Below are 24,227 nucleotides of genomic sequence, written 5' to 3' on the forward strand. Positions count from 1 at the left end.
ATATCCTGATAGGCTGTCATATACCCAACACCACCTGCTATCAATTAAACTCAAAGCCAACAGCCAGCTTTTAAATAAATGGACGAACACGTGACAGAGTGTAATAATTCCAAGTTAAGGATGATGCGGCCCAAGCACTTCCTGCAAGAACTTACCTACAAGCAGTAAAGCTTCATCTTCATTCAATGATGCATTTAGGGGAACACGAGTATGAGGGATGTTTATCGCATGTCCAGGTTAAACGCACATGCTGCATTTAGTATTAAAGACCTCGCCAACATGGGCAGTAAATCATCATGAAGTAGCATTAAGGTAGCCAGCAGAAAAACAACATTACTTACAAAGAGAGCAGTGTGAGTGTGTGTGTGTGTGTGTGTGTGTACATGACCGTGGTCTTCCTGGTACACCATGTCCTTTTTTTTTTATCTTGGTTACAATGACACATTACATGTTTATTTATGACACAGAGAGGGATTCTGGGAAACCAGTAGAGTACATTGAGACCTGCATGTGGGGCAAAAGCTGCTGTGAAGTTTCAATTTACGGATGGGAATGAAAATCGCAATCATTTAAATGCAAACACCTGCTCCTTAAAGCATTTGTTATGCTGTATCATACAGTAGAATACATTAGTCAATAACTCACTAGCTGCATCGCCAGTTTCTAATATCAAACAGCCGACACCCTGGGAGGCATGAGCTCCACCTCGCTCACTGCTGTACTGTACCTTCAGAGTGGTGGGAGAGGGTGAGCAGGCTGACGCAGGAAGCTCCGATCCCAGAACCGAACACAGTGATGCGGTTGGAGTCTCCTCCGAAGAAGCCGATGTTTTCGCTGATCCACCTCAGAGCCTGGATCTGGTCCAGGAGCCCGTAGTTCCCTTTAGCAGCCTGATCACCAGTACTGAGAAAGCCTGCAGCACACACAGAAATTAAGAGATTAAGAACTAAATCAACTTGTAATACATACTGAAATGTGCACTTAACTAAAATCAGCAGTAGTAGTAGGTAGTCTGTGACTTGCACATGTAATATATGCCACGGTTATTTATTTTCCGGGTGCACCTGCAGGATAAAAGGTTATCTGAAAGGGCTAACCGCACCCTGACTCTGTCAGGAGCACCATCACGCCAGGTGACAGCAGCGGTGAAATCATGACTTATTGGGTGACATGGCTGTTGGTAAAATAGGAGCGCGTGTGACCACATGTCATCTGCACCTTATGGAAAATCAATGGCACGTCTCCCCGGGTGAACACTCATCATCAGATATATTGAGTACTCCTGATGAAACCTAACGAATCTATGAAAACTCCGCAGACAGGGAGGAAAAAAGACGTGAAAATAAGATTTACAATTATTTTGATGCTTTAAAATGCTCCGTATGGACTTTATTATATATCTTATCAGAGTTACAACCTTCCTTCATTTTGATTCTCTCTCCAACTATAAACACTCACAACAGGCACTGTCCATGCATATTTTCCTCTGTGTCTGTGTAATCTGCTCTATGATGTCTGACTTGGACAGTGAATCTCTCTTGGGTAAATCAGAGCTCATGTTAACACACAACCTTCTTCCAGCTGCTCTCCGGGGCCTAAGCCCTGCTGAATGATGGGTAGTCGAGAGTCGTGGGAGAAGATCAAAGGCAAGCAATCCCTGAAGTCCCCACGGTGGACTCAGTGTCCATCAAACCCCTGAGCATGCATGCGAGGTGACAGCTAGGAGACATGTGTGGAAAGCAAGAACCTCCTCTCTTTAGTGGCAACACCGCTAAACATTTCACAAGCAATAAATGTGTTGCTGGTGAATGCTTGCAAGCCTAGAGTGATGGTCCTAAAGCATCTCAGCCTTGTTTCTAACATCCATTTCATGGTTTATGCCTCCATATAATGATGAGCTCTGTGTTTTAAGTCCTAAGGGGGAGAAAGAGAATAGTTTTGATATCAAAACACAAAACAAAGGATCAAATCTGTGTGGTTTTGGACTCAGGTCAGCACTGCGATGCTCACTTTAGATAAACACAGATTAGAAAGCAGCTGCTCCAGGCTCATTAGCTGTTTATGGTATGTATGTAAAAAAAAAAAAAAAAAAAAAAAAGGACACATTTCAGCCAATCCCCTTTCTCTCTCTCTCTTTGTGTGAATCAGCGACTAGAGGGCACAACATCCTGCTCCACCCCCAACAGCACACCCGCCTCACCGAGAGTGCCTGTTGGCAGCAACAAAGAGGGTGGGCAGGGGAAAGGCCAGGCCTGATCATCGATAGAAGAGAGGCAGTGGCAAAAGGAAGCAAAGCAGGAGACAAATGGATCAACAGATGGTCTCCTTCAGACGCATCCCTGAGGATGACAGAGCAGCAGGGCACATGCAGAGAGAGAGTGAAGGAGACAGGCATGGGGAAGAGAGATGGACACAGCCAGAGACAGCAAGAACGGAGAGGAGGACTCCAATTGAAGAGCTGTGTTCAGTCATAACTAAAGGACAACAGCTTTTATAACCCTCTCCCGGGCACTGTGGAGAGAGAGAGACAGAGACAGAGAGAGAGAGAGAGAGAGAGAGAGAGAGAGAGAGAGAGGGAGAGAGAGAGAGAGAGAAGACGTGACTCTCCCAGAATAACCCTAATTTGCAAAATGGTTCACACTTCACCAAGTGTATGTCAGATGGGTTAAGCAATATTAGGAGACTGGCATGTGAAAGGGATTCTTTAAAACTGTAAGCCTAATTGAAAAGACATAGTAAAGATTAATAATTTGGCATTGTAATATAAATAATTACTAAATGCAAATCATTCGAGTTGGAATCCCCAGCTGCCAGAATAAAGCACGCTGGAGCAATAATGCCGTCGTCTTTTGTGACTTTTTGTTTAGCTTTGTTGATTCCGCTGCATCTATAAATACAACTGGTCATTAAAATGTAAGGGTGGAATCCAATACCTTAGACAACAAGACATGCTGCAGGCGCCATTTAAAAATACATCTAATATAGCTGCTGGTTATGCTTTAATTGGAAAGGTGACAAGAAATATTTTCTTTGGAAAACAATTAAGATAGCAAAGTAATTGTTTTTTTATGTGAAGCTATTTCTATTTTACATTTATAGCAGACCGCTGCTTGTGCTCTGGAGGTGTTTTTTGTTTTATGGCTGTGCCGTTATGCCCATCACCTCCAGACATTTAGCATGCTTTGCTAGAATAATAATCAAGGACCTTACTATTTAAACAATGATGTAATACACTATATGCTTTTCCTTTTTGTTTGTTTGAGTTATCCAAATTTCCTAACCTCTATATTCACGAGGGATTCAGTTATAGATTTCCAGATCTAGCAGATGATCCCCGTCTCATCGGTGCTGCGTGGGCTTTGGCTGCACATGAACCGTGATGTGCAGTGCACTGTCTGTTCACGGCTAACTCCTACACAGGACCTTGGGATTCTGAGATGCAGCTCAGTGCATCTGAACTGTTTGGTCAGGTTGGTCATGTGCTTGACTGCACTACTCAACCTGACATTCAATTGAGACTTTTAATACACACTAGCTGCCGCTTTACAATAAGCATTTAATTATAAAGTCTAATCACATTATATCCATCTTTGTTAGCTGCCTAAATTCAAATTAATATGCAAATTTTCTTTTAAATGATCTGAACAATTAACTTTGGCACAAACAGTACATACAATTACTGTGTCCCAAGTCAAGTTAATTCAACAATCATAAAATAATCATTAAACTGTAAATAGTTCTAGCTGATCTGATACTTTGAAAGTTAAATGCATACACATTTATTTGCACTAATTCAATTTTCTCTGTCATATTATTAATCCTGCCTGTTCTGAGTTCTGCAACAAACTGCAGATTAAATGTGGGATGTTTTTTTTTTTTTTTTTCCCAATCTTCTCTCAGTAACTGAGGCAAAGCCTGACTGCCCAGCAGCCTCACACCTTCAGGCTGAACACCAACATTATATACAGATTGTCGCCTTTTTCTTTTACAAAAACAAGATATTGTTTTGTATATCAAGCATAAAATAGTTTAGTGGGAAATGTTTTTTTTAGATGAAGGAAAAATGCCCTGAAGGTGAACTGTGCTGGAGAAAAGGAATCATACAAATGATCTTCATTTAAGTCAATCTTCTCAAATCGTGCACAGCAAATCCAAAAAAGGATTTAATAGGATAAAATAATAAGAAAATTGGTTATCTAAGTACCACTTGCAAAAGGTCGTGCCAACAAATAACATCTTAAATTGTCTCAAGGCTTGAAACAAAGATTTTAAAACGGGATTTAACCTGTCTGCAAGTCGGCCAGATGACACATGTAATTCGCGTGAGAGCTCCTGATGTACTGCAAACAAACTCTATGAGTTAATAACAGTGATTCTGTGCTCTTTCTCAGCATGTTAGAACTGTAATTTGTCCTGACTGATTACATGATGTGTTTTTGTATCACGTCTCAAAGCTGTTCTTCCTTGACAGTGATGTGGAGCACTTCAGCAGTATGAAGAACTGGTATTTTCTCCTTGTGGCAGCACAGAGTCAGAGATCCAGTCCTGAACTCGGGCGGAATGGCAGCGGCGACCACAGTCTGGTCGCAGCCAGGTCAGGTCGCACCTGTCACCTTGCATCGTCCTTGCCGGACAAAACACTGCTGTGTGTATGTAATACAGCTCCCCCCTACGAGGAACTTACTCTGCCTTGTCACCTTAACATGACCAGAGGGTCAGCTAATGTATACAGCATGACAGTGTTCCCTCTCTGCAGTCTTAGAATTACAAGCCACTGTGCAAGCAATGCACGAGCTGCAGGCATTGATGTTCAGAGACCACCTGTTTTATTTTCACACACAAACCACAATCATTGTATCAAGTGAATGGCAGCGAAAGTGAGTTTATTTTTCCGAAAAACCCCATCGCAGAGCGTGATGCCACATAATGCATTTTGCAACTTGATCGTATTTTATCAATAAGCAGACGCCACTATTTGAGTCTATACTGAGCGTCGCCGTTTCCTCCTGCGCCGCGGCAGTGATTTCCTTTAGCCATGCCTCTCAGCATTGATACCGCTCTATTGATTATGATTTAAATGTCTGTTTCCTATACGGTGGGCTATAACTCACGATGCGGCGGAAAGAGGTGATGATAATGATCGCTCCGACCCCAGACATCTCTCTTAGCCCGGTCTCCCGGATAATGGAATGTGTGTAAAGTAATGGCGGAGGGTGAGAAGGGGGTGAGAAGGGGTGAGGAGGAGGGCAAAAGCTTGTTATTGAGCTGAAGAGTGGGCTTACATAGGGACAGATGGAGGGAACGGATAGGGAGGAGTAGAGGAAAAGAGAGGAGGAGGAGGAGGAGGATGGGAATAACAGTGGTGACGTAACTGAAGGAAGGTTTTTTCGCTTTTAGCGAGATTCAATCTCGCTTTAACTTTGCCTTTTCCTTGTTTCTTTCTCTCATCCTCTCCCTCTTTGGGGGTTCTGGTTAACAAGGCCGTCTGTGTCCAAACTCTCCTTTCGTGTACCCCCCCCTCCATCCTCCCCGCCCGTCTCCCTCTTGCCCTCTCCCTCTATCTTTTCTCCCCTCCTCTCCTCTCTGGAGAAATAAAGGCCCACACAGTCGCAGCCTTGACAGCCTCCCCTAAGAATCCCCCACTACAAAAGAGCTCCAACTTCCCCCCAGCCAGGCCTGGGCTGAATGGGAGCCTCTGGGGTGTGGATGAGAAGCAGAGGAGGGAAGGGGCCACCCTCCCCACGGCTACATAAAGGGCCTGTGTGTTAGGCTGACGATGAGCAAGGGACATACCCAGCGGTCCATCCTCTGCACGGGGAGAGTCATTCCCACAAGATTTTCATCCTCTTTATTATTTTTTCATAGGGGTGAAGATTTCAACACGCCGACAAGACTCAAAAAGAAGAAAAAGAAAAGGAGGAAGGGTGAAGGGAAGGGGACAGGAGGGAGGCGTGGGGCTAAATGAAGGTGATTGCCACTTGGATCAGTGTACAGCTCCTGTTTACAGCTCGCTGCCCAATAGCATGGCTGGAGCGCTGTCTGATCTGAGAGCAGGAGAGCAAGAGGGAAAGAGCGAGAGAGAGGAGGAGAGAGAAAGAAAGAAGGGGTAGGCAAGCACAAGAGAGCCTCTTTATGGCAGCCTGAACACTGAAGGCCATTTACGCAACACCACATCCTAGTTTCCGGTGGAAGAGAAGATAAAGACTTGGAAAAAAAACAAAAACTTTTTGATTGTGACGCCTACATATGACTAGTTCCATATGAATAAACGTAAAACATGACAGCGCAATCAAACTAGAAAATGGTGAAAAAGAATTTATGTATGAGCCCCGGCCTCATTACCAATCAATAATTAAAGAAAATATCAGACCTCTTTTAATGGCGACAAAGTCGTCCAATGTATCAGGGGCCTGTCCTTTGACACTGGATGAGTTCACACTGAATGATAACTCGCTCACTCAACTGCAGGTCATTGCTGAGAAAACGTGAACAGCCCGATGACTAACACAAACCTAAAGGGTTCAGCTTAAGCATTAGTCTCAGTTGCACACAATGACACGCGCTGATGCATGGCGTGCGCCGCAGCATGAATCAACGCGGCAACTACTGTATATTGTGCGGTGAAAGGTGGCTAGATAGGCTGATGCATGGTGCCGGAGATAGTGCATCATGCATACTGTGCTGTTGTATACTAGACTGGGGTACTCAAATGGAAAATGCGGTTTGTGGTGCAACAAAGCGCTGGGAAAAAAAAAAAAAAGAAGAAGAAAAAAAAAGCCAACAAAATGTCAAGAGGGAAAATCTTTGCAGCACAAACACCAAAAGCTCATCTGACACATATCCGAGCAACCTTAAACCCAGTCCTCTTACAGACAGACAAGAGCCTGACAGAGATAAAAAACAGATACTGTAAGTCGGTGCTGGTGGTGCACGTGGCAGCTGTTGGTCGTCCTGCATGTGACTTCAGGGCCACTTAATCTGATTGTATGATGTGTCCCAGTGGTCAGGCAACACAATTCAAGGGCTCTGGTGAACAGTAGCCCTGGCAGCAACTACAAATGAGCAGTTTGCATATGTATGACCCCTGGCATCTAAACGCCACTCAATCAATCACACATCAGCTATAGAGGCTGTCGGCTCTGAGTTTTGTTGCTCCCCTTTTACTTCTCTACCGCTTCAGCCTCTCTCCCTTTGCTCGATCTCCCTGTCATGTTCCCTGTCTCCCTCTGCTCTCAGTGTCTTTCTCTGTTCTCCGTCTATGCCTCCATTCCCTCCCCGCTACCTATCACCTCCTCTCTCCTCCGTATCTCGCAAACATCTTTCCTTTCACCGACCAGCACAGACAGTGGATTCTCAAAGACAGCGAAATGCTTTTACATTAAGGGGTGCTTTGCATCTCACAGCTGGTGCGGAGGCGGGCCTGCATGCACCCACAGAGGGAGAGTGAGGCTGGTGTTGGCGAGGCACAACTGTGAGGTTAAGCAGCGCTTTGGTTCCACTTGAAGGAACATGCATCGTAGGAAGATATTTCACAAACAATTTGCCTTACTTAAGCCTGATATTTAAAAGGAATATTCTTACAGTATATTCACCATCTTTTCCTCAAACAAAGCCACACTGTGTGCAGAGTGCTGTGTCTCACTTTTTGGCCTGTGGCTGCAACAAGTTCAAAGGCATGGTGTGAAACATGACATCAAGCAAGAGTGATGTAATTTGAGGGCGTGGTGAGAAAGTTTAGCACCACTGAGCTCAGGGAGGACGGGGCAATGTGCAGTGATGTGCAGCGATGCCAGGGAGGAGATCAGAGCCCGGCTTATCAAAGAACATCAGTGGAGCAGAGCAGGAGAGAAAGGTCATCATTTAGAGGATCTTCAAAGCCCAACTCCTCAGGTTGGAGTAGCTCTGATAGCTGGCCATAATGAGCGTAGTTTTGGGTTGACCCTTCCTTATGAGAACTTGTGAAATAACCCCAGGCAGCTCATTCTACATCTTTTATTCCAGATACTGTAAATCTTGTCTTTTTATATTTGTTCATTTGTAAAACCCTGCCAAGTTTGGTTGTAAATCAACGGCAGCAATTTAAATGAACATCTGTTTTAGCACTGTGGTGTGTACTGTATGAGCGATGTTTTATTTGTCTTCAGAAGGGTATAATATTTTTGGCTACAGAATGTGGAGCCGCTGCCAGTGGGGTTGTGTTCTGATTTGAAACCAGCTTCAAATTTACAAGAAGCAAGGATTTGTTAGGAAACGCGCTTTTTTGATTCTGCTCATTTACTGACTGCAAAGTTTGGGGCTGCTCCGCTTTTATCTAGATTACTGATTATGCATATGCCAACAGTCGTGCAGTGTTTGCAATATACCAGAGAAGGATAAGCACTCAAGTTTAGAGGAGGATGGATCTAGTGATGTTCTATATTTGTCTTATTTATTAAAAACAAATCTCACAAAAAGACAAATCCAGCAGTGAATTGCCACAAGCTCCATTGTGTTATAATAACTATTTAAAACATAGAAATCATTCAGTTATTATGATGAAAATTGGCACTCCACTTCATTTTGAGACAATCTCATACTGTATATACAACGTCCTGTTTACTCAAATACCAGCACACCAAATTCACAGCTAAAAAATAGACCCCAGCATACTTTTACTTTAAAAAGTACTAAAAGATTTACAGCTTCAGCAGGAATGAATGAGCTTGAGGTCAGCGCCACAGACAGGGAAGTCGGACAGTACTGAGAGAGACAGGTTATGATATTACGGGATTAGGAGCTGTCGCAGTGAAGGAGTTTACCCTGCTGTGATTTTGGGTGGCTCAACACTGCGGTATGAGGCATAAGCAGCATTTTTTATTTTGTTTTTGCAAATTACTCTCTCCTCCAGCCTCCTGGTTCTGCCGGTGCTTCGGTTTAATGACTCAGTGACCCTGTTAACTGGCGACATTCAGCAGAATAACAAAGTGGTCGTAAAAATGGTACGGATTTGGCTTAAAGTCGGCAGTTAACATTCAACTCTTTACACCGAAACACTGGCAAACGCTGGGATACAAATGCCATAAACTGTGGTGAACTGGGATAATTTGGGGACTAATGGGCGTGTTTTTACAAAAGGACTGTCTGTGTTTCTAGTCGGGAGCTGCTGGACAAGTTTATGTCTTTCTCCTGTGTAGTATTGTAATCCTGGGCAAAATTCAGACTGGACTGTTGGACACAGTTCTTGTGATTCTGTATAGTGAGGGATATTTAATGAGTTGAGAGAATCCTTCTGCTGCCTTTTCGCCTTACAGAACAAAGACTGAATATGATGAGATGTGACGTCACATGCAGTTGTGGTGGTGGCTCGTCATCCCCTGCGGTCGGCTTGTCAATAGTGCAGTATTTCATTACTGCGGTTATCGCAACAGCTCTAATGGGATTTGTGGACAACTGCAAAAATATAGAACAGTACCAGCCTCATCCTTTAAACTACTGATTAGACAGTAGAGATACAGCAAAATGTAATCACTGTGAAGCTGAAACAGTCTGTTGAGTTATCAATTAGTCCATCGGTAGAAATATAATAAGCTATTCTGATAACTGATTCATGGTTTAATTACATATTTGTTTGCAATTGCAAGGAAAAATGCTGCAAGATTTTCCAGTTGCAACTTTCCAGTTGTTACTTCGCAAAGTTAGAAAACTGAATAATATAAAATTTTAGCTTTTGAGGAAACGAAGCATATTGATGCATTTTTCACAATTTTCAAAATAATGAATAATAAAATAATTGGCAGATTAATCCATAATGGGAATAATAATTTGTTGCAGCTCTGAATCATTGCATTAGAAATATTTCCTGTTGCATTATGTAAGAATTCAGTGTTTTCATGCCTTATCTCTGTCATAATGAACCAACTAATGCTAGTAGCATGTGCATCTTAAGTAAGAGATTAAGTATTGCTATATATTACCTAATATTTACCTTTTAGCATAAATCTAAATAAATCTACATATAGATTGTTGATTTCAAAATATTTTGGTTTCTTTCCCAATTGAAACAATATGTCTACATTCATATTCTAAGAATCTTAAGCAGGGTTCAATTAAATCCGAAATTGGAAAGTAGAAGCAGCTTCAGTATAAGTTACTGTATATTCAGCCAAATCCCACCAAAGAGGACAGTTTGTTTTTGGAACAATTAGGAAGTTTATGTGCGACTGGTTGGGGGCCCTGGGCTCCAGCCATGTGTGTATGAGAGAGTAAATGGGAGTGCCATGTCACTGAGTGTGCAGCCACGGTGTGCATAAGTGAAGAGGAGGGTTTCCAACAGTGTTTGTGTGAGTATTTGTTTGTGCATGTGCATGTGTGGAGCAGCGGTGGTGTGCAAGTGCTCGGGGCTGAGGGGGGGGCGGAAGTGGGGAGTGTATGCGGTGCGGTGAGGGAGGTATGGATATTAATCACCAGGAGGAGCATGGTTCTGTGGCGCCGGGCGGAGATGGATGGGGTGTGAGTGCAGTGATGTCACCCTGACAAATGGACCGGCCATGTTGGCTGAGACTTGCACATCGCCTCTCATTTCAATTAGTTCCTCACACAACAACCCACGTAACCCACAACGTGCCCCAAACCACAGCAAAGCCCCCTAACAAGATGCACTGATCTGTAAGAATACAGTGGAGCTCCTTTAATTAATCTAACTTAATTATGACAGCACTTTTGCTTTCAATCTCAGCAGCCAGTCGCTCATTCATATTATCAGCCAAGCGCACTGACTAGGTCTACGGCCAGCACACTAGCCAGTGGGAACTGGCAGAGAGTCTGGGTGTGTTTACGAACTAAAGACTGGGCACTACCCGTGTGTTTTCCCACAATATCAATTTGATGAAGTGCAGGAACGATGGCAATGTGAGCATTCGCTTGGGCCAATGGTAATAGCATGCATTTACTCTCTGATGTGGAAAAAAGGTATAAGGTCTGTACTAGCCATCACTGTAAGCAGCAGTACTGACAAAGTGGAATAAAAGGTCTAACCTCCTCTCTAGCTGCTTGTAGCATTGCTCTTAAAAGCTTGACATCACTAACTAACAGAGCCAGGACTGATTTTGAAGTGTCTGTCACTTGGAAAAGAAGTGGTAAACCCTGTTTTCAAAGGTCTGGTGGCATTAACTGGAGGGAGTAAGCTTGGTTTCAAACTACTGCCCATCTTGAGTGAACTTTGACATTGGAAGACTTCACTATATTGTGGACTTTACTCCTCTTAGCCCTTCATGGTAAAGTACCTCTCAATCACATGTTACTTCTTCCACACCTTCTCGCTTTCTGCTTCCTCCCTCTTCCTCCTTCCATCTGATCTATGTCTCTTTCTGCTGTGATCCTCCTCTTCTTCACACTAGGAGGATGGTACAAGAGGATCACTTTGATAAGCTAGGGCAGGCTGGGCCATGTGGGGCTGAACTCGGCTACGTGGTGCACAGTGAGGCGCTAAGTTGGGGATTTGATCAGGGACCCCTGGGGCTCCAGCTCCAGTTCCAGCTTAACATCAGTGGTGGGTATCGCTTCATCTGCCCATGAAACCATCAGGAGGTTAATACAAACCCTATAGAGAGGAGTGAGGAGGGGGAGGAGGAACTTTATTGTGCCACAGAATTAATTAGACCCTGCCACATCTGCATTTAGCACATAAAAGCCACTTCCATACCCCCTTAAAATCTGTAACTGGAGAAAAACAACAAAGCATGTTTAAGGGCTAAGTTCCATAATGGGAGATGTACGAGACAAATGCTTGTGGATGCAACAATTCTTCTGTGAAGTGTGATTAAAAAAAAGAAGATATATAACTGGAGTGCCACCTACATGAACAAAAGCAATCAACATGGGTAATATAGGAGTATGAATCTGTTGTTATGTGCTTTGTTAACAATGCCCACAAATGCTGAACACTTTAGATATGTCGATATTAGCAGCCGCATATAATTCTCTCTCAGAAACTGAAACTGCTAGGTTTATACATATGCAGAATTTTTTACCTTCTACCTTGTGAGGGTGCTTGGCTTCACATATTCCTTTGTTGATAAAACATGCCTGTTCTTTCACCCTGAGAACAGTGGGAAATGAAAAATGGATGAAAAGCTTTTGAAATAGTGCGTGTGATTACCATAAAACTTTACAATAGAGGGAGTTTGCCTGTCATGTATTGTTGCATGTAACACAAAGGCCATGTATTATACAAAAGACTCTTGTACCTATGTCCTACAAAGGATGACGATATTTGCTTTATTTTCTTCCTTTTTCAATTCATATTGAAGTCCTGTTTTCAGGCAGGGTCTCTCTATCCGTGATTCCTTTTTCATTTCACTTCACCGTTCTTCCTTTTAATCTAACAACACTAAAGAAACAGGTTCTAGCAACAACAAAAAGGTTAGATCTCACTTTCTGTTTCATCTCGACCTCCTGCGATCCCCAGGGAGGTCTCTCTGTGCTCGTCTACACTGCTTGGCGATGGGAGATTGTGCCAGGACTCTGTTTGTTTGGCTTTCTTCCCCCTCCTCATCGTGCTGAAATCTGCCTGACAGTTCGGCAGCATGGCCCAGGCCCCACAGGAGCTACCGTCAGATAAAATGTCACCGTGGCTTTGTTCCACACGCCCTATAGGCTGGCCAGATGCACCGTGCACCTGAAAGCCTGATGGCCAAAGCACAAAGCATGAGGCGGTGTGGAAACAAAACAGCATTGAGTCTTGTTCATTTTGATACATGTGCCAAAAACAGATTTTGTTAACCTCCCGTCTTTTATCTTTATTGAAACTAATCAGCTTTGATAGACAATTAGATTAGATGTTTTAACCTTAAAACTGTAGATTTAAACCGCAAATAAATCATATGGTTGATTGACAGCACTAATTCAGCATCTTCCACGTTGCGGGGAGATGTGATTGGATGAAAGCCCACTATCCTCACAATCACTTAACAGCTCCTGAGCCTCAAACTCTTGACACGTACAGTCAAACCTGATCCATTTTTCTCTGAACGGCAGCAGCACCGGATCCAGGCTCCTGTCTCTGAGCCTCAGATGACTCTTCTCACTGTTTCCCTAACGAGGCGCAAGCGAAAAAGACGACTGGTCCTCTCACAGCCGAGCACTAGGACGGTTGCCGCTGTCAGCTCCTGTTAGCTCAGTCCTCTCCGGTTCACGTTTCAGAGAGCACAAACACACTCATTCCAAAGGAGCTCATCCGTGCTCCTTCACCCACCACGACTCCCCTCACCCCGCCTCAATAAATTAATGAAAGAAGGTGCAACTCTCCCAGGTAATTTGATTAAATACGACAACCCTGCTTTAAAGAGCGTGCTGACGAAGCAGAAATAAGACGGGACGTTGTCGGAAGAAATTGTCACTACACTTGCACATGGCCCCCGCCCTGTCAGCTATGCTCACCTCCTCCCTCTCTATCAGCTGAGCATCACCACATTCCCCATCTTCCAAGGACATCTCTGAGTGTTATTAGATGAAAAATGCTATATGCTCCAGATTACTGGCCTTGTCAGTCACCTAATTTGATGTTATCCCCACCAGATTTCTTCCCTTAATTGAGTTTCTTTTGCTTTATTTGAGAGCAGATGTTTATGAGTTAATGCTTGAACCGTGGCTGCATGCTGCATGAGCCTATGGGCTTATCTAGGGCACATGCTCATACTCCTCAAAACAGACATAGTGTAAACAACAACATGAGCACAGACATTTGTTATACACCAAGGACGTGAATAAGTGTAACCAATGTCTGCCAAATGTGCTGAGGGAATTGTATTAGCATTTTACACGGTAAATTCTCATATTTTAGTTAACTCGCTTACTCTGTAATTGCAATGCTATTATCAAAGAAAGTGAATCAATGTGATAATTTATTTCATTTATTCTAGGGTGTACATTCCCCGTTTTCCCCTGGTGAACACTTCATCTCCTTCTGTGTTTGTGTCATCCTCACTGTCTTCTCCTCTCGCCTCAGGCTCTAGGGGGCTGACTGGAGTTAGGAGGGATGTATCGAGCCACGTCGTATGAATGGAATGACAAGCCATCTCAGTCAAGGGGGGGACCACTCATTAAACAGATTGCTTTACGGTATCTCTGGATAGTCAAGGCCAATGTCACCTCTCCTCAGTCTGGACACAGCTTGAACGGACATCGCTGACTGTCTCGTGGCCCTTCGAGCTCACACACTTAACGTTAACTCTGTTTCCTTCAGAGTTGGTTTGCCTTGAGGTTACGAGGGTGGATTACTGACCCAACAACAATGCTGATAATGGGAAGAAAACAGACATGTCCTAATGGGAGGAAGGCTTCTGAATCTTATTAGCAGGACATCTTCTTTCAGTCAATGCTCCAGTAGGCCCCTCTGGCTCCATGATAGCATCAGCAGCAAACAGCTAGCAGGTGCAGAACAGAAATAAAGCCAATTGTGTTGATCGAATCATCCCCTGTTCTACCACCCCACATCTATTTCTTCACTTGAGTGTCCACTAACTGGCTGCGCTATGGATAATGCTCTCTAATGTCTATTAATGTTCTCTGCGGTGCTATGAAGACATATGCTGATGACAATGCTTTCCTCTTTTCTTAGATAGGTTAACTACGCTGCAATGGCTCCCATGTTGGGAGACAGGTGGTTAACTGCTCTTCCTGTCTCAAGCCTGGGATAAGTGGAGTGTGTTGTGGTTCGCTGGCACTAACAGCCCTACCTGTGGCTTAAAAACCCTGCAGCCTGGCTACCTGTAGCAGCCTGTGTAACGGTGGCAGGTTTTTTCCATACTGAGCTCCGGAGTTGAGCCTTATCTCCCCCCCAGCTTGAGAACCCCACGGTTCTGTCCTCAGGATTGGCATGAGTCTGCTTTGAGTGGCAGGCTCTTGCTCTAATTAAACCAGCAGAAGCATTAGTCCTGCTCTTGAGCAGCGTGAGAGTTTTTATAATTACCCATGCAATTTATTCATTATTTAACTTAACGAGGTAGCTCAGTGGCCAAACATACAGTGGATTGGAATTCTAATTTGGGAAAATGCCATAAAGATATTGGATACCTGAGGTCTTTGTCCTATCAACCTGTAAAACATCAGGATGATGAGGGATCAGGAATAATGGCCGAATATTTAACTTTGAAAGTGTCTGCTGGTGATGTAGGCAAACACAGAAAAAGTACTCTTATTGCAATGTTTGTTAAGTTCAAATGAAATCTAAGTATGACCTTTCTAAGCTTCTTAATTCAGCTAAATTGGCTCCAAAGGAGGCTAATTTAGCCTTTTACAACATGGGGGAAAATGGGCATTAGAGCAGTGGTGCCACCAACAAATGGCACCAGACCCTGACGCAGAAAAATGTGTTAGCTTTTTATCTAAAAAAGATGGGACTTCCCCTGTTCTCAAAAGCACTAAAAACGATTTATTCTCATCCAATTGCTGGTTATAATTTTGGCCACAGTGGTATTGTTAGTAAATGTAAATGGGAGTTTACATTAAAATGCAAATTTAGCACGCAGTCAGCATTTTATAATCCTGCATGAAAAATGTTACCTTATAGGAAGGGGATCCATTTAGATGCCAGAACTAGGATACCAAATCATACCAGGCTGTACGTAGAACCCAGGCTCCTCTAGCTAGGGGGGAGATAATTGATACACAATTCATGTCTAAAATGATGGGGGTGGATGATCAAGTTAGACTAGTGAGATACAACCCTGCAAAATTATTGAGTCAGGAGATAATCTGTTTTGATGCAGCCCTTATACCACTTATGATAATTCATATCGTTCCATATTCCCTCTCATACATAACAGCTGGATGCACTGATCACCGGCACAGCTTGAGTCATCCTGCCAAAGCGCGTTCATATTTCTTGAGGAAAAATATAAAAGGTGAAACATCCCCCGTGCATATTCGTTGCAGGCTGAATACCTTGTAAATCCACCTCTGCTGATTTTGACGTTTTGAGTCAAAGAATCGGACGTCTCCCCGTGTGAGCGAGGAACAACAGTGACACGCAACTTAAAATCTTAATTCAGCTTACATGGTCTGACACTTTTAACAGTTAATGTGATCTGTGTCATTGAATTTCTGCCACTCAGGAACCCATATCCATTTTAATCCCTGTCAAGCATTGTTAACTTGTTTACTGCTATATTAAGCACCAGATATGCTGCCTCACAGAGAGTTATATAGCCCGTGGCAATTTACTTCCAATGAAAGCGTTAGGCTCACAGCGGTGTTACAGAAGCAATGAATTAAATTACACATGTGTTCTTGTGTAGTGTAGTTTGCAGCGCCTATATTTTTGATTACATTAAATATTTATGGAATACTGAGGTCTATTTCTGTAGAAATATTACTGACATTGTTCCAGGCTGTACGACGCATATGTGAAATGATGGCTATGCTTACATTAGGCTTAGCTTACTTGTAGCTGGGTTACTGCTCATGCATTTGTATTGTCACTGCTGTGTTTGCAGCACAGCTTGATGTTGACTTAGGGACTACTGACTTTAGGAAAGCAAGATTATAGTATACAGTATGAAGTAAAAGGCTGGAAATCTATGGCATTGTTGCGAATGTAAACCACTTCAAACAAAGCAGCATGCATGGCATTTTCAGCACGGAGATATCACATCACAAATCAGACAAAAGCCAGAGTAAAGCCACTTCCTCACCCTCCACTGCCGGGAAATAGAATAGTATTACCAGACTTGTAACTGTGCTCCAGTGACCCAGAAACACATATTTCTAATTGTTCTAGCTGGCCTCTGGGGTTTCCTTTACAAAGCTATGACCTCTTTACAATCAGACCACAGAACACAGCCCATCAGGACCCAAAGGAGAGCCCGACCGAATATGATCCCCTCAGGCATGGGAGCTCTCCCCTGTGCAAACGACTCCAAATGCCACCTCCATGTCTGCCTGCAAGTCATGTTTTATGGTGGCTGCTCAGACACAAGTGCTTCTACAGGCGCAAACACATCAAACACACAAACACACATTTGCACCCACGCACACAAAAGTCAAACACCCTGAGACAGCTCTATTTGTTCTCCCTATCCCCTTGAAAGTGCACCGAAGACCAAACTGAGGCGAGATGGACTGCGTATGCTTTTTCAACCTTTCTCCTTCCACAACAATCTAATAACATCAGACCGCGGTGATGCAGCAAGGTCAACCCCCGGTCCAAGGTCACTCTCTGCTGGGTCTATGGCTGAGTAGGTGTGCTTAGAGAAGGGGCAGGCGGTAAGCACACAGCCAGTTAGGCAAAATCTGATCCCAGAACAAAAAGCTCCTCTGATTGCAGTATAATACATTTATAATTGAGAACGATAAGGTCTGTGCCATTCTGGTGTTTCAAATGATAATTAGTGACCCTGGAGAACGGCGGCCTGTGTTTTCACAGTGCAGCGAGAAGTGAGTGCTTGTGATGAGATCCTTGCTGATGCCAACAAAATAAAAGCCACCTAAACAGCTGAGAGATGAAGAATCAAGCACTTATCAACATCAATCTTATCAGCGAGCAATGTATTATTTGAAAACAGAGCCACAACTTCTTTTGCCACACTGTTCGGGCCTTTGAAACAATAATCTCTATACTTTGGAAAATATTATCCACTAGAGTCCTCTCTATCTGTTGTCTGGGGGACATGTCAGGGGCTAATTGTTAAGAATTGAGTTATCGAGCTGTATGCCCTTCTCCAGCCCCTGAAAGACTAACACCAATACAAATAGCTTCCAAACACTATTGGAATTCCACTGGAGTGCCCCTGACTTACCCCAGCCATAATATTGTTCTAATAATTGGAGCTCACAGGCCATCAAATATCATGCCGGTTTGTTCAATTGATTCAGACGGGGAGGGACATGCATTTGCAAAATTCCCATTTGCAATCTGAATAGCATTCCTCCGCTCCGTTTTTTTTTTAATGATGGAAAATTTTGTGAGGTGAAAGCATTTTGTAATTCGTCCTCTGGCTAACTTTTACGTGATATGGTATGCAGGTCTGTAAGGGTGTTGACTGGACTATAAACAAGCACACATGCAAACACTACACACAACTGAGCTGCATCATTTTTGCAAAGCTGTCATTCCACTACCTTTACAAATGGAAAAGCATTGAAAAACAAACAAATAATGTAATTGGGTGTATAATACAATCAGGTGATTTGATGGGATTCATGTTAGTGTTGTTTTCAAACTGAACAGCTGACAAAGCAGAAGTCAAGGCGTCAACTGTCTGTTTGCCACGTTCTGTAGCCATCGCTGCGGCACTGAAATGAGGAGAGCTATATCACAGTCCATCAGTTAAAGCAGTGGATTACTTTTTGAGGGAGACTGCTGACTTGACACGCAACAGAATGAGGTTGAGTGAAGGCAAGTGGCAGAGGCGGATGATAATGAAAATAGTTGTGATAAAGATGTAATGGATGTGGGATCGGGGTAGAAAAAAAAAAACATTCATGAATAATATCATGGGGAAGGTGTGTGACGAGGAATGACTTGGTTTGATTACACCGGCACACATCCGACTCCTTTTTGCACAGGCTGTTCTTATCACCTGCGAGCAGGACAGAAGCAGCAATGCGTCCTATCAAACAGTTGTCATTCAGAAGTGTTTGAACATGTTTTAAAACATTTCAAGTGCAAAGTGAGTTTAATTAGAATGGCTGCTGATTAGCACTGCTGTGGAAAAAGACAAGTGTCCAAAGAATATCAACAGTGCCTCAGTGTGTGTGTGTGCGTGTGTGTGCGTGTGTGTGTGTGTGTGTGTGTGTGTGTGTGTGTGAGCTCTAAACATCAAAGTCAAAAAATGGGACAAGAAACTGTGACTATAATGAAGAGTTGAAACTAATCAATAACAAAAAAATGTGCAGTTGATGGTTCGTCTGTTTGCACTTTTGTATTCATTTCAAAGCATGGCAGGATATTGAACTGAAGCCAGTGCATGTGGGTGTGCATAGTGGTAAGGAGGGATATGTGCGCCTGTGAGATAAAGTAAAGCGAGCATTCTGCTGATGTGTTGCTGCATGTGTGAGAGATGACTGTAACTGGGTACCATTTCTGTATTTCATGGCCTTGTGCTGCTGAAAATCCTTTGCTTGTTTCTCTCAGCAGCAGTTAAAAGCTATAATTGCTGAATATAAATGTGCTAACTAGCTCTTCATCCCTGCTCAGTGCTCCTCGGTATACAATATACCCAAAGGGAAGCGTGAATAATAAAGACTTCAAATGACAAGCACGCAGCAGGGTTAATGATAAAGGTCAACTTGCCAGCATGCAGCCAGTGAGTGTAAAGGACAAGTGGCATGGGGTCACAACTCACATGGGCTTCTAGCCAATATATGGGAGCAGGACCCAGAATCCACTAGAACTAGATGAGAGCTGCCACTCTGCAACGACCATTCCCTGAGCAGCTGCCATGCGCTGTGCTCTTCACTGATGCTTTTATTAGCCTGCTACGACGTGTTAGCAATGACAGAAACTAATAGAGTTTGATATGGGAAAACACGGCAAGGCTCATATCTGTGTAAACAAAACAGGAACAGATCAGGCTTCGGAATATGAGGGGAGGAATACTGGTACAGTATATGCTAGTGAGGTTGTGAATTTTTCAGCATCACGCTCGCATTGGAGAAAAGAAGCAGGAGATTCAGGTGCTGCGACTGTGCTGTTGTAAAAATATCAGGGAAAAAAGACACAGACAGCGCTCCAGAGGCCCCGGCATTGGTTTGACTGGCAGCTCCACAGAGAGAATGTCAGCCAACACCTGAAGCAACGCAACTCCAACAAGACATTCAGGATTTATCAACACATTTCACTGCTATTATTCATGAGAAAACTGGCATTCGGCAGCACCTGACGCTCACATCAGGCCTGCATGATATTTACAAGAATACCTTGAACTTTTTTTGTGCCTGCAAGGAACAAAGCCTCTTTCTATTCTATTGACTAATCTCAATTAAGCCCTGCTGTTAAAGGGGCCTTGTGGACAGTTTTAAAAATCAGAACAGAATGGACACTGTAAAAAAAAAAAAAAAAAAAATGAGAAAGATTCAAACAGCGTTAGTTCTGAATTGAATTATTTTTTATCCGTCTTTCTTTTCTTTTTCATTAAATTTAATTTGACTTCTGTATCTGACCATTTTTAAATTGCTTTGTGCGTTTTATTTTTTATTTCAAATTGAATACCTGGTTCTACATGTATCATTTTATCATGCGTCATCTTCTCCGTCATCATCTTCATCTTTTTTTTTTGCCAATGTGATGTACAAAAGTTGAAAACCCTTAAAAGTGACATTATATACAATTTTCTATACCGTAAAATAACAGATTTAAAGTCATTTTGATGATACATTGGTGTGTAATGAGGTGTGTCTCTGTTGTTCTCACTCGCATCACACATCACTGCTCCCCGTTCATCTGTTCTTACACTATGTAACTCTGTGCACCGGTTATGATCTATGAGAAGTACATTAGAAGCACTTTACAGCTCTGAGAAACACACCACCTGTTGTTGTCGACTTGTGTTGTTGCACTTGCTCGACGTTGAAAGCTGTCAACATGCTATTTTTTTTAAGACAGTGGATTACACTCTAATACAGAAGGCGCCAAATCACAAAAATACACAATACACAATGTTGCCTTTGCTGGAGAACCAAACCCTTGAAAAAACATATTAATCTTTTGATGACCCAAAAAAGAAATGCAATGCAAATGCATGTATGCAGTATCAATAGTTCATTTATGCAGATTTCCATTTGAATAAAGAAGTGTCTTGACGTGTACTAGCACACACATGCACGGGGTCAGACCATGTGCACGGAGAAACCTTAACTTAACCATATTCCCTGCATGTTATGATGCCATTCTAATGTGTTTCCCTTCGCTGTTCTTAGGTTATTTACAGTCAAACCATGTCAGACTTACTTTGGAAATATGTAATTTTCAAACTAACTGTTAGATATCAACCATCTACACTACTTCCCTTTCCCCTACAAGCTGCTTTGTCATGCTGTCATTTCATTTCCCCGCTTCAGGCTGCTGTTGACATATAACTTTGTTGTTGTTGTCGTTTACTGTACTTACATTAGCATCAAAACAAATCAATCCTCAGCAATACGCTGGTTTGAAGCACTAAGGGCAGGTAAAGATGAGATTCAGGAGTGTAGCTGTGAGCTGCATCAAACTATTACACTCAAGATTTTTCTAATTAGCGCTGAGAATGGACAGTGATGCAGTACTTATTGAATAAATGCTCTTATTCATAATTATTTTACATTTAAAAAATTTTTTTTCAAATGATCTCACAAACCATTTAACGCTGAACTAATTCAAAGCATCAAATGTACTGTCAGTCTCTTTCTCCGTGTCTGTAATCCAAATTTATAAAAACAGAGTCAAGTTAAATTGCTGAATGCCACGAGCGCTGTCCAGGGTGCTGAATCTGGGGCCTCTCTGGGTGTTCCCCGACAGTCGCTTTGATGGGCAGAAATCCCGCTGGCTGGGGACTGAGGGCTAATAGTTTGTTTTGACTAATCAGCCTCATTATCTGCTTCACCTGCCAAGCTCACTGTACATTATACATACTACTGTTGTTTCACATTCTAGTTGCTGAATTCAGGAGACACCAACGCCAAGCTCCTTCTACTCCGGTCAGTACGGCCTCATTAAGACAGTTTCTTTCTGTGGTCACTTCATTTCAGTTTTTGACTGCACACTCTGATTTATTTACAGTTTAGATTAGATGTTTAGTTAGAAAATGCTGTGCGTGGTGTGTTCTCTGCACTCTGGTTGAGTTGAGCAATATTATGCTGAAAAATATACAGTTAAAGTAAGTGTAAAGTTTTAGTATGTAAACTTGTACAAACAACAAAAATTGACTTTTGAATGCCTGCAAGCTAAAAACTATATTTACAAGTTTCAAGTAGAAGAAACTATAAATAATATATAAACATCTTTTCTTTGGGTTTTGGTATTTTTACATGGTAACTTTGAGTTTTACCGGAAGATTTGTTGTATCATTGACTTACCTGACTAAATATCATTCCCTTATACCTTCGCAGATTAGCCCTTGACTATGGATGACCTCTAACAGTAGCAAAGCAAAGCAAACACTGGAGACCAGAGTTCTTGTCTGACAAATAATCCAGTCTGTCATTTACCAATGAGGACTTATTGTGGAGCCAGATTCTGTTTCCACAATTCCACAAAAAACAAATACAACTAATCAGGCTCTTATAATGATGCCTACAGACAGGTACAGAGTCACCTGAAATAACTGTAAAGGTTACATAAGCAGAAGGCAGTCAGGCAAAGGTAAGGCCTGCAGAATTCCTTGTACACTGGCTTACTACAACAAAGCCCTTCCAGTGTATCCTAATTCTCTACATGTCCCTGCAGAGTATCTACTCCTTTGGTTGAAAAGATGGGATGGGCAAAAAAAAAAAAAAAAAGACGGTGGAAAATCCTTCTTGGATCAATTTTGTACCAATCAAGGCTCCTAAATAGTGAGAGAGATGAAGTTGGACTAGGTTGGACTGCAGCAATAGCTATGTTCACTTCAGACTATAAGGATATATTACACCTCTGTTTCACACTGCAGCAGTGGTTCAGTGGAAATGCCCTCCCAACACTTTTTAAGAGACCTCTTTGGGATTACGACGCATTCAAAAGCACATATGATCCTATAAAATTAACTCTCACTGGAGACCGAGGACACTAGTTTGATGTGTAATATAACCTGCCATGGATATATTGCTACCAATTTCCTTACTATCGGTCTTTTGTGGATTCTCTGTATTACATATGAGCATTACACTGGATATCTAGCTCCGCGTTCTACAAAATTAACAACACCTTTATCTTTCACAAAGCTCCAAGCAGTCACGATTCTCCCTGAACGGGGCATAATTCTCACCTCTGTCCTATTTTAATAATACCAAACTCCTACTCAAGAGGTGTGATTAAAAGCATTGTGGTCGGACCCAGTTTGCATGCTTGTCCCTCCCACTCTTTCTCCCCCTGATTGGTGCGGTTCCACCCACTGTACCAGTGCATCAGCACGTTGTTATTTTACCCGTCTAGCTGTGCTTCCCACTTCAATTCATTATCCCAAAATGTCCACCTACCTTTGCTTAGCAATCTCCTTTACTATCACCTCAAGTGCCACTCTTTACCAACCACACCCCTGGGGTCTTCACTAATCCAACCTCACTCCCCTCTCTCTTCTTCTCCTCCTCCTACTTTCACCTTGTCAATTCAACATCCTGTTCCTCGCCCTCTTCAGACTCTGCCTCCCGCCTCCGTTAGCCCCTCTGCAGCAACGCTTCATGGTGGCAGCTGTAGAGTGTGCCTCCCACACATGCGAGGACTGCTGACCTTGGCGGTTAAGCTTGGCCGCTACAATGATTAATGCCTCTACAAGACAAGAAGCAAGTACCTCTACCTGCCTGGCCAATATATATCTTCTTACACACATCATTCTTGTCTCAGGACACACCTGATGATAGACAAATCTTAACCTCCGTCCTTCCTCTTGCTCTACCTCTAGCTCTAATCTTCCCCATTCCAACCCTTGACAATGCTGCTAAGAAGAAGGAGTAAGAAAACTGAAAAAAAGAGGGAGTTTTAGTTTCACACTCTTTTTTTTTTTTTCCCTTCTCTGAATGATCAAACATGCCGCACTGGGCTCATCTGGATGGTGTACATGCTGGCTTCCGTTCGATAAGGCTGTTACCTGTACGTATTTTGCCCTGAGGAAGAAGAAGCGGCTGTGTGTTTTTTTGGTTGTGAAGTTAAAAATCCCTCAAGGACAAATGCACTAAGAAGAAAAGCTGTGCTGCCATTAGGAGCCCCATACTCCCTCCTAGAGCAGAGTATAAAGCAAAACAAAGCATTCAAGCAATGAATCACCACAGATAGATCTTTCAGGCGCCATAAACAAGAAGCCCAATACGAGCTGGGAATAGACTAAAGTTATAAAAAGTCTCAGAAATACAAATATTCACCTTCGGGTATATAATACATCTTCCTTGTGCCATCTTTTGTCAGAGTGATATTTGTTCATACAGTGATATGTACTGTTTTCATTTAATTGATTTTTGGTCCCCATGTCAATATCTCAGTGGAGAAACAAAACAGCAATTTGCAGAACCCATTACCCAGACTGCATTGTTTTTTTTCTGTGGCATTTTGTGCACTTCAAAGTACTTTAGTTTGGTAATGTTAA

General features: G+C 42.7%; 1 protein-coding gene across 2 annotated transcripts in view; it reads right to left on the minus strand.

The window, feature by feature from the left end:
- Window positions 1-24,227, minus strand: part of nlgn3a (neuroligin 3a) — a 121,059-nt gene that overhangs the window by 41,503 nt on the left and 55,329 nt on the right. For both annotated transcript variants that reach the window (XM_027281401.1, XM_010736195.3), the window contains one exon: window positions 728-913. In XM_027281401.1, coding sequence (XP_027137202.1) covers window positions 728-913 — 186 coding nt within the window. The remainder of the gene's footprint in view (window positions 1-727; window positions 914-24,227) is intronic.

The sequence above is a fragment of the Larimichthys crocea genome, chromosome I (assembly GCF_000972845.2).
Source record: "Larimichthys crocea isolate SSNF chromosome I, L_crocea_2.0, whole genome shotgun sequence".
NCBI lineage: Eukaryota > Metazoa > Chordata > Actinopteri > Sciaenidae > Larimichthys > Larimichthys crocea.